The following is an 11,816-nucleotide window of genomic DNA, read 5'->3' on the forward strand; positions in this document are numbered from 1 at the left end:
CTAGGAGGAAATAACTTCTTTTCCTTGCAGAAAATTGAGGTGAGAAAGGAGGTGATGGCAGAACTGGGGAAACCTCCTGTCTGTCCAATTCCAAAGCCTTCGGTGGTGGAGCTGGTGCTGGTGCTCCCTGGGAGGCTGGTCATTTGAGAACATCTTCTCCCTCCCAACCCTTCTGCTAAGTACTCACTGTTTTCATATCATAGCCCAGAAGTTCATCCCTGTTATACTTAGTTCATCTCTCTTTTCTCCTTGTGCCACTTGTGTTTCAAACTGTCATCGGGAGTCTCCTGAGTGGGCTGGGAAGTCCTTGTGTTCCTTGCCGGAGTGATTTCCCACAGGTGCAGATGATCCAGGAAGTTGTGTTCACCAGGAAGGAAGTTAAAGCAAAGATGTCATGTTTTCTGACCAGACCTCCCAAAAGGATAGACCAAAGTGACTGACAGACCAACAGAGGCTTTACTGTTTATTGAGAGTATTCTTTAAAAATTATTTAACAGGGTAATTAAATGAACATCTATAGGCCAGGGCATTTGGCAGGGCAGAAAGCAGAAAAATAGAGAGAGAGAGAGAGAGGCCACATTTCCAGTTGAGAATCTTTCTAAGGTTTTGTTTTCCTTTAAGTACCCCTCTTACCACCTCCACAAATTATATTCTTTTATAATTTTCTGGGTTTTTATGTATTCTATTTATTATGATTTATTGGAGAGGGAAGGAAAAGATAGAGATACCTGCAGCACTGTTTGATCATTCATTAAGCTTTCCCCCTAAGGATGGGATCCAGGGCTTGAATCCAGGTCCTTGTGTATTGTAACATGTGCACTCAACCAGAAACACACCCCTCCAATTCTGATGGGATGGTCTAGTGGAGTCAACATCATTGGGTTGGTTTGGTCCCATAGCCAGGTGAAGTCACCATGGTCTCAGGTGGTCAGTCTTTTCATCAGTTGAATTGCTTGCTTATTGTTTTGGAAGTCAAGTTGTTCTGTGTTCCTGTTATTGTTATATTCTTCTAGAGTAAGGGTGAGTGTCTGTTATCATAGACCAGGAGCCATCACTCCTGAAGTCATGCAACTTCCCACTCACCTTTGCAGCTTAAGCCAATATCCCTGCTGTATCCTTAGATGTGGGCCATCCTCGGACCCTCTGCCTCCCTGGCCACTGGCGGTGGGGACCAGGGCAGCCTCTGGAGGTCCTGAGAGGCCCTGGTGACAAGAGTGTGTGGAGAGGAAAGAAACACACACCCTCCTCTGGAAGAAGACTCAGAGATGACTCATTTATTGGGGTAGATATATCCATAGGTTTGAGAAAGGTTAAGGTAATCATTAAGCCACAGACAATGCAGAGTTAAATGTTGACCTGTCGGGTGTTTGATGCTAGCTAGGAAGTTACCAGTCATGAGCTCACAATACATAGGTAGACTTTTTTTCTCTAAGGATGAATTACAACCACCTCCGGGCAGGGGGAGAAGGGGCAGTTGAACAAAGCCAGGATATTTGCGGTGGGTTTTGGCTGGATATACATGGTAATTCATGGTCTTTGTTCAAAGTGAATGAGGAACCGTGTAGGAAGGTACCAAAAAGTCCATCCATCCATAAGTTAACGAGGTCAGGAGGGACCTGTCTACAGACCCTCAGGGAGGAGGCTTGGGGTCAACCTACTCAGACTCTCATGGAAATAATGTATTAGACTTCCCAGACAGTGGGCCCTTTCCCTATACTTAGAGCCTAATACCTGGACCCTCCCCCGAGAAAAACACCCAGTGTGTGTGTGTGTGTGTGTGTGTGTGTGTGTGTGTGTGTGTGTGTGTGTTGCAGGTGGTTCAAATATAGATTTCCATTGTTGTGAATCTGTTTCTCAGCACAGCTGTCCTTCCTTCCTTCCCTTCTCTCCAGGGCATAACTTTGGTCCCTCCAAGATGTCACGGGCACAGACGTTCCCCAGCTACACCTCGGAGCAGAGTGAAGAGACCCAACAGACCTTGTCTCGGTCCAGCAGCTATGGCTTCAGCTACAGCTCCAGCCTCATCCAATGACACACAGGGAGCCACCACTGACCAGAGAGACAGTCTGTCCTGGACCTGCGGCAGGAACCTTGTGCCCTCTGCCTCCTGGAAGACCAACTGCAGTGCCAGTTGACCTGGGTCAAGGCTCTGGCCTCCAGCCCAGTGGAAGGTTCAAAACTGAAGTTTGGCTTCCATGAGTCTGTGACTAAGTCCTTTATTTCTTGAATTTCTTGGGGAAGGGGATGGGGTGGGTATCTGTGTTTTACAAAAACAGAGTCCGATCTTGTCTGGACAGGTCTTAAAATTTTCTTGGGGTCTGATGGTGACAGAAGCCTGGGAGAGGGTACACTTAAAGAAGCTATCACCCCTGGTGTGTGACTAAGCGCCTGGGGTAGGGTGGGACCTGGGGGTCTCTAACACTGTCTTCCCCTCTGATGACAAGTTCTGAGCTCAGATATCCTGGCGACCCACCATAGCTCTGCAGCTTGCAAGTTTCAGCAAGGGTCATAGCCCAGGAACTGTGTAGGTTATCTCCACTCTCGGTACTAATCAATCCAGTGACAGTGAGGAGAGCAAAAATGTAGAACATAAAGTCGTGTGTGTGTGTGTGTGTGTGTGTGTGTGTGTGTGTGTGTGTGTATGTTATGTGTATGTAGACATGGGTGTCACTCTGTCTGTCTCCATCCTACCACTATCCTTCCCCTTGTGTGCTGAGGGTGTGCACACTTCCACTGTGGGAAATTGTAACCTGGTGTGTTGAGATTCAGCTTGTTATGTTATAGAATCGCTACTTTTTAAAATTATCTTTATTTATTTATTTGGATAGAGACAGCCAAAAATCAAGAGGTAGGGGGGTGTAGAGAGGGAGAGAGACACCTGCAGCCCTGCTTCACCATTTGTGAAGCACCTGCAGGGATCCAGGGGCTCGAACCCAGGTCCTTACACACTATAACATGTGCGCTGAACCAGATGCGCCACCACCCAGCCCCAAGAATCGCTACTTTTAAAAGTATTGTTTAAAAACACAAGGTTGCTTCTTAGTAAAATTCGCCATGTAGTCCAGTCTGCACAAGTGTAACTGGACATAGAGGAAAGGGAAAGGCTTAGGGAACCAAAAAAACAAAACAAACAAATAAAAAACCCATCTTGCTATCCCGCAGCCCCCCCCCCCCCGTGCTGTCCATGGTTCTGATGAGCTTCTCTGTGAGCTGTATGGGGGTGACTGGCCAACAGGCCAATCATTTAAACTTGAGAAAAGCAGGAGTCTATCTGAGGAACAGTCTAAGAACGTCAGAAATACACTGTAAGAAAAAAGAACACAGATTGTGCCGTCAGAAGAACAGCAGAGGCCAGACTGGACAGAGCAAGCTTTTAATTTTTCCTAGATACCACTTCTCTCCTCGGTCACCTATGATTTTCCTATGTTGCCACAGTTTTTTGGACTTTATTTTCCTTTTACTGGACACAGGTTGCTTGGGATTATAGGAGAGAGGAACCGAGTTGGAGAAACAACATGATGGTTGTGCAAAACACTCATGCCTGAGGCTCTGAGGTCCCAAATTCAGTCTTCAGCACCAACATAAGCCTGAGCTGAACAGTGTTCTGGTCTCTCTCTCTGTCTCTCTCCCGCTCTCTGTATCTCTCTGTACATCTCTCTTTCTCTCTCATTAAAGCAAAATAAATAAGATATTTAAAAGACACAGAGTGGAACAAAGCTAGTTTTGACTGTGTGTGTGTGTGTGTGTGTGTGTGTGTGTGTGTGTGTGTGTGTGTGTGTGTTTGCCACCCTGATGAGCCTGGGAACCGTGAGGCTTAAAGGGAAGCTGTGACTTCCATATGAAGTGAAGGAATCTGGCTACAGCACGAATGAGGTAGCTTTGCCTTTGATTCTGGTGTTCACTTGAGTAAAAATAAAAATAATTCTTCCTGAATTATCCGATGACACAGCTCTCAAATACTCCCAGGTGGGTTTAAAGAACAGGGAGCTTTAGTAATAGAAGATAAAAATCTGATTTTTTTTTCTTAGTATAAAAAAGCTTTTGACTATCAAAAGTTATTCTGTTGGAAGGGCCCCTGTTCAGCTGATTTCTGGTAAGCTTTATCCCCCTCAGCCATAACTAGATGAAGACTGATAATTCATTCACTGAAATACCACTGAATTAAGAAAGAAAGAAAGAAAGAAAGAAAGAAAGAAAGAAAGAAAAGGAAAGGAAAGGAAAGGAAAGGAAAGGAAAGGAAAGGAAAGGAAAGGAAAGGAAAGGAAAGGAAAGGAAAGGAAAGGAAAGGAAAGGAAAGGAAAGGAAAGGAAAGAAAGAGGAAGAGGGTCTGGGTCCCTCTTGGAAAATTTTGCACTTAAACCAACTACCTAGACTCTCTAGATCACTCAGATAAGTATGAAAGTCCCATAAAGATGTTAATTATCAAAGGTAATGTGGCTGCGGAAAAGGAATAATAATAATTACCCTGAGCTTTCAGGGAGAAAAAGAAAAGAGCTCCAGCTCCCTGCACTGCGGGTTTTGCTGACACCGCAGAAGAGCAGATGTCTGACGTGATCCAGCCTTCCCTAAACCCTGCTCTCAGGGGGAGAAGCCCTGAATGGCTTTGGCACCTGGCATTTGCTTGGGAAATGCCACCAGTAAAAGCACAGCAAACAGCTCCCAGCTGAGACCATCCGAGCACAGCTCCTGGTGGTGCCTCTTGTCGGCTCTAGTCGAGTCGCTGCTTTTTCCAGACCACACGTTTCCACAAGGGACTTCTGGGAAAACGCCCTGGGGACCCTGGTTCATGGCTCAGCTTTCTTAATATGCCTAAAGCACAGGCTGTGAGTCTTGAGAGGGTTCTGTTCATCAGATAAGTCTGCTCTTGGATCTGCTGGGTGGGAGACATAGGCTCCTGCCAGCAATCACTTCTGTGTCACTGTGATGTGACAGTAACCAGAGAGAATAATCTTGAACCAGTCCACTCTGACAGTCATGAAAAGAGTGTGTGCAGGAGAGCGACATTTCCTTCCTGTGTATCAGTCCTGATCTCATCCCAATGAGAATTAGCCCTCTCAACTATCTCCTGGTATGTTTTTGGAGACTTATTCCTATATTTTCCCCCAGCAGGGCTTACATACAGTTGTTAACATAGTCCAAATGACTCCGTGAGCAGATAGGAGAATTTCTGTGAGTCTAGAGCATACTTCACAGTGGACACTGTGATAGACATGACAAGTGGATCCATCTTCTACAAAAAAAAAAAAAAAAAAACAAAGATAGAAAATGGCTGGGCCAGTATGCCAGAAGTTTAGAAATATAATTTCTCTAGAGCAACTACAATGACTGTAGAAGATACATTCCAATCACTGGAGTTCTTTGTCTAATTTTTTAAAAATATATTGATATCTTCCATCATGACAGAAACAAGGTCCATGCTGCTGTGCTACTACTGACAATCGCTTTTATGTTTCCCACATATTTATGTCTTGACTGAGAGCTTTTTTCCTTCACAAGGTTTCAAAGGCTTGCCCTTTTGTTCCAACCCACAGACCTCCTGTTAGCACTTCTGGGAGGGGGCAAGTCTCTACACGTACTCAGCCTTTATTTATCTACTGATGTCTTCATTTCCTCTTGACCTTTTATAGCATTCTTGGTTGACGTCCTTTCTCTTTTGGTTATCACTGGAGTGTCACAGCTCTGAGATGCCTTTTTCAGATAGAGAATCAAAGTGAGAGATGGAAAAATGCCACAGCCCTAAAGCTCCCTCTAGTATAGTAGAGGCAGGGTTCAAACTTGGGTTGTGAGCACAGCAAAGCTGGTGGATTATCCAGGCAAGGTATTTTGCCAAGCCATTGGATGACGTTTTGAATATTATCAGTCCTGTCTGTCAGTGTGTCTAATAAAAAGTCTTCTGATATTCTCACGCAAATTTCCTTGTCTATGATACACTTCTCTCTTTCCGATTTCAAGATTCTCTTGTCTTTCCACAATCTGATTATAATGTTAGAATTAGTGTCTATGTGGTTCTCTTTGAGTTTATCTGGTTTGGAATCAGTTGAGCCTTTGGATGTCTATCTTGAGCTTGTGGGTTTGTGTTGTCATTTTTGTTGACGTGTGTTCATTCTGTGGGTCTGGGGAGTGAATTTGGCGTTTTGTGCATACACGGTCCCACTGATGACCTCCAGGGCCAATGATCTTCTTTCTTGTTTTGTTTGCTAAGAGAGGGAAGAAGGAGACATAGACAGACAGACACAATGCAGCACTGCCCTACCACCTGTGGAGCTCTCCTGATATCAGTCATGGTGCACCCATGTGGCATTGCGGCCAAACCTAGTGCCTCCCACCTGGCGAGGCACATGCTTTACTTGGTGAGCTATTTCCTGTTCCCTGAGCACCTGGATTTTTGACTAAAGATGCAAGTCAGTTTCCTCCCTTCAGAAACTGTGAGGTCTTTAATGTCCACACCTCTTTTTCATTATGTGAGAAGAGTTATATCAGATATACACAAACTACACAAAATACACCAAAGACATATCGTGGGCTTCTTCTGACAGTGACTTCATTGGGCTTCCATCCAGACACAGATGGGTGAATGAGGATAGTGTCAGTGTGCAAATTAGGTTAGAAGGTGAAAATGATGAGGAAACCCTATCCAAAAAAATATGGGCCCTTCCAAAAGCAGAAAACCCTAGTGCAACTAAATGTCTCACAGACAGGTTACATGAGGAATTTTATGGTATATTTCCTCAATATTATTCTTTCTCTAATATTAATTTCTGTACACATAGCCCACACATGACATTATATTTTAAATGCACAGAGTAGAAATTGAGCTTGACAAAATAATTCTGAGTCTGATCTTCAGCAAGAGGAAAAAGAAGACACAGCTTTCATTTCTCAGACAATAGACAATAGGCACTCAGAACTAATTAAGTTATCCTGGTTGCAAATACTTAGGAGTCAGTATTTCTGGCCACTGCCATAATTTAGGCCTAATGAACTAATAAGCAGACATTTACTTGTATATTAGGGAAGATTCTATTTGATAGAGCATGTGAAATATAAAGTGAAACATTTATTAAAATTGAACCTCACTTTCTTCACTAAATAGTACCTGTAATATTAACCATAGTCTCTTGTAACTGTTTTCCTCTGTCCTCACTGGACAGATATATCTGAAAATTATTTATTGCCAATGAAATGGTTAAGCACTTCTACTCTCAGTCCAATATAGCAACAGTGGACTGAGAAGTGACTTTTAGTGTCTACAAGTCCAATTCCTTGCATGCCATATCTTTAGAGTAGATATTTAAGACATCATAAGAACTGATGCTAACCTGCCTTGTTTGACCCAGTATGACACACACACAAAAAAGAAAAAAGCATGATTAGTCTGTGATTATTTGAATCACTTAATGGTGAATTGACTGTTAATAGTACAGTGAAAAATAAGCTAGGCAAATTGTATTCTTATGAAAAGGTGTGGTCTGGTTTTCATCTTTGCAATAGAACAATAAATTGACAACAGACATGAAATGAGATTGGCTCTTGGGCTTTTAATAATTCATGTTTCATTAAAAGTATTATATTAAACACTGCACACAGTGAAAAACTATATGTCTTTTCTCTAGATCTATCAGCATGTCTGTTGACACCTCACAATTTCAAATGAGTTCACCAAGCATTAACTATAAATTCCTTGATTATGCTCTTCTTAAAATAGATAATAATGTGGGTCAAGGGAGCTGGGCGGTAGTGCAGCAGGTTAAGTGCACATGGTACAAAGTGCAAGGACCAGAGTAAGGATCTCGGTTTGAGCCCCCAGCTCCCCACCTGCAAAGGGGTCACTTCATAGGTGGTGAAATAGGTCTGCAGGTGTCTTTCTCTCCCTCTCTCTGTCTTCCCCTCCTCTCTCATTTCTTTCTGTCCTATCCAATAACAACATCAATTGCAACAACAATAATCATGACGACAACAACAAGGGCAACAAAATGGGGAAAATGGCCTCCAGGAGCAGTGGATTCATAATGCAGGCACCGAGCCCCAGCAATAACCCTGGAGGCAAAAAAAAAAAAAATGCATGGATAATTATAACAATTAAAAGCCTAGGGAATTTATGAAATCCAATTTCCTATGGAAGGTCTAGAGAAGGAAAACAGAACTAGATAATAAAATAAGTGACATACAAATGTAAAGACACTGATGGACTTTCCCCAAGAGCTCTACTCTCTTGACTCGGCTATCTTTCTTTACCCGCTTCACCCGTCTCATAATTTGTAATTTTCATAGAAAGATGCCATCTGTCTATCCAACAAATTCGCTTCCTCCAGCTGACTGAAAATTATTTGATACAACAGGAAGTGTAACAAAATCCCCCCCCCCAAGGCAAAGGGTCAACGTACCTTAGTAACATAGGGATCGGTTTTTGTACCGTCATCCTAATTTGCATTCCAACTTGAAGACAAATTGTCTGTGAGGCTGGGTCTGGGTCAACTACATTCAGAGATCCCACCAGCTTTATGTGTACATACTCTACAGACAGACTGGAATATCAGCCCATCTTTTTCTCGCAGGTACTACCGCTAGCTAGCCCTTATATTCTCTTTTGAAGTTATTGTTAGATATGCATTAACAATTTAAGCCCAGTGTTAGAATTCAATCAGTTTACCAATTGGAAACATCAAGTGCTCAGACTAAAGGAATATATACTCACAAGTGCAATCTATGCATTTGAAGAGCTGGAGGCATCCCATCTATTTTCCCCTCTCATACTGAATAGTGATTTATAAGACAGTAAGTGAATAGGAGTATATATTTAACACCATATCTGCCACAGATCTGTGTCCCTACTTCCATTTCCCCACCAGGTCTTTTATTTTGATGCAAAACTCCATACCCAGTCAAATTCTGTTCTGTGTTTCTCTTTCTGTTCTTCTTTCTCGACTTCTGAAAGTTGATTGTCCCATACTCATCTTTCTCTTTCTGGCTTATCTCATTTAGCAAATTTCCTTCAAGCCCCATCCAACATGGATTGAAAAAGGTGGTTTCGGGAGTCAGGCGGTCGCGCAGCGGGTTAAGCGCAGGTGGCACAAAGCGCAAGGACCGGTGTAAGGATCCCGGTTCGAGCCCCCAGCTCCCCACCTGCAGGGGAGTCGCTTCACAGGCGGTGAAGCTGGTCTGCAGGTGTCTGTCTTTCTCTCATCCTCTCTGTCTTCCCCTCCTCTCTCCATTTCTCTCTGTCCTATCCAACAACAACGACATCAATAACAACAACAATAATAACTACAACAATACAACAACAAGGACAAAAAAGGGAATAAATATTGAAAAAAAAAGAAAAAAAAAAGAAAAGAAAAAGGTGGTTTCATTATTCTTAATAGTTGAGGAGTAACCCATTGTGTATATATACCACAATTAGTCCTTACATTCTTTCTTGAGAATGAGAATCTTTGGTGTAGTATAATTTTCTGAGGTATTAGTTGTTCAAAGACTCTTGTGCAAAGATCCTGAGACCTTGGTAATGTTTTCTAATTGGACAATGTACTAGCTAGCTCTGGAAGCTGTTTCAAAGATCATGTAAAATCAGGGTCCCACTTTATGTCCTACATGGGGAAAAAAAATAGAAACCCAAGTATTTTGTCATTTGTTCAAGAAAAAATAAATAGGAAGAGTTCAGTCTGGTCCTAGGCTCCTGGTCCTGGGACGTTTCCTGGACTCCATCTCTTCTCCCAGCTAGGTGAAGTGGGAAGTAAGAAGCGCCACACAGCCTATACATAAATGTCCTGTTGTATAGTTGAGTGGTCCCCAGAGTTTCAGGCTTTCCTACTTTTTCTGGTTACTGCATCAACTACATCGATAGGGAGGTTTCACGGGGCAATTCATTAAACTGGGTGTTGAGTGTAAATGATCGGTGTAAATTTTATGTCTCCTAGTCTGTCATCCAGTTCTTTCTTGACAATTCAGACTATTTTTTTTTTCTTTCCCTAAAGTGATAGTCAAGCTAGAATTTAAGAAGGTGTGTGTCTATGCTTTGTACTGCTACTGATTCACCACCATACTGTGATGATCACTTGAGAAATCTTCATGATGCTGCAACACTTTGGTTTAATCAGAACACAACCTACTTAGATCATTAATAGCATCAAGGCTATGCTTCTTCATGTGAGTGTTGAAAATCTTGTATTTTAGTTGAAAAATGCCTTCTTTACACAAAAATACTCGACATATCTGGTGGTGTTTTTCCCCTTGTATACTTGAGTATTAAATTATTAGAATTAGCTGAGGCTTGGGTAAATGAAAATAAGTTTTGAAAATGACTAAAGAATATGAAAAACATATTTTATGATTTTTTTCCATACGTTTTTCCTTGTATAAAGGGAAGGAAAACTGTGCATATTCTTAACAGAAACACTGCAGTTTCTTTCTGGTAATTCTGCTTCAAAGGTTATTTTACTTCATCTTCTATGCCTGCTACCCAAGTCCTACCTGCTGGTTTTAACAAGAGTGAATGAATATGTGTGTGTGTGTGTGTGTGTGTGTGTGTGTGTGTGTGTGTGTGTGTGTGTGTGTGTGTGAATTCTGACTTCTCACCTCCTCTATCTGATCACTATAGAGTAGGTTCTTTTCCTTAGGTATATATATAGATATATCCATATATTACTTTTTTGCGATAGAAAGAGTAAGGCAGAGAGGTACTGAGAGAAGGAAGGGAATCACAGCACCAAAGCTTCCTTCAGTGTGATGTGGGCTGAGCTTAAGCCCAAGTCACACACAGAGCAAAGCTGTAAACTATTCATTCAACTGAGCTACCTTACTGGCCCAGACTTAAATTTTCGACTTTTTAAAATTTTATGGATTTGTTTTATTTGATAGAGACAGAGGAATTGAGATGGAAATGGAAGAGAAAGAGACAGAACTATTTCACCACTTGTAAAGCTCGCCTCCCCCCACCAACCCACGACCCCACAGATGGAGACCAAGGGCTTGAACCCAAGACCTTGTGCATGGTAATGTGTGCATTTAACCAGGTGTGCCACTGCCAGGCCCCTACAGATTCAAGTTTTCTAATAGTATTGTTGGGTGAATTATAGCAGTTAATGCAATCAGTTTCCTCAGTCTATTTCTTACTTCCAATATGATCTTGAACTATAAAAGCCCAGGGTCAACTCTTTCTGCACATAGAGTTGTAGTTCAAGTGGAGAAAAATATCTATCCTTACCAGTCCTTTGTGCATGTTGGAACCAATTGCTGTCTTATTTCACTCAAGTGGACCCATGGTATCATAAGAATTATTTTCAAAAATCCAAAAACTAAACCCTAAGTTCAAGAAATGAAAGAAATGATGGTTTTATTTAGAAGTTATTTAAAGCCACCACAGTAAATTTCTCAAATGCTGGAATGATTTGTGTGGTGTTTCATGAACTATTTCATAGAAGTACTGAAAGGCAGGGGATATGAAGACTCCTGATATAGAGTATGAATCAAAATGAGCAGAACAGAGTTTAATATGAGACGTGGGAGAGACAATAGGTTTATGCAAATGAAGAATTTATGCCCAAGTCTCCAAAGTCCCAGATTCAGTGCCTGGCACCACCAAAAGTCAGAGCTGAGCTGTGCTCTGTTTAAAACAAACAAACAAAAAAGGGAGTTCAAATGAGAACATTTGGCTAGTCAAGTTCACGTTCACCTGTGCATAACGTACTTTTAAAAAGCCAATGCCTAGTCTCTTCTGTCATGTTTCACTGGGGGCCAGGTGCTAATGTTTGACAGAGTAGTTGTTGACACTTGGGTAGTTTCTCATCTTCCTGTGAGAGTTCTCTGTAGAAGACTGTCAC

At 42.1% G+C, this 11,816-nt stretch overlaps 1 protein-coding gene across 2 annotated transcripts in view; it reads left to right on the forward strand.

Moving 5' to 3' along the window:
* Window positions 1–10,552, forward strand: part of DOK6 (docking protein 6) — a 541,316-nt gene extending 530,764 nt beyond the window's left edge. For both annotated transcript variants that reach the window (XM_007524063.3, XM_060174025.1), the window contains 2 exons: window positions 1,893–9,022; window positions 9,341–10,552. In XM_007524063.3, coding sequence (XP_007524125.3) covers window positions 1,893–2,032 — 140 coding nt within the window. In that variant the 3' untranslated portion in view covers window positions 2,033–9,022; window positions 9,341–10,552. The remainder of the gene's footprint in view (window positions 1–1,892; window positions 9,023–9,340) is intronic.
* The last annotated feature ends 1,264 nt before the right edge of the window (window positions 10,553–11,816 follow it).

Source organism: Erinaceus europaeus, chromosome 15, assembly GCF_950295315.1.
Source record: "Erinaceus europaeus chromosome 15, mEriEur2.1, whole genome shotgun sequence".
Classification (NCBI taxonomy): Eukaryota; Metazoa; Chordata; class Mammalia; order Eulipotyphla; family Erinaceidae; genus Erinaceus; species Erinaceus europaeus.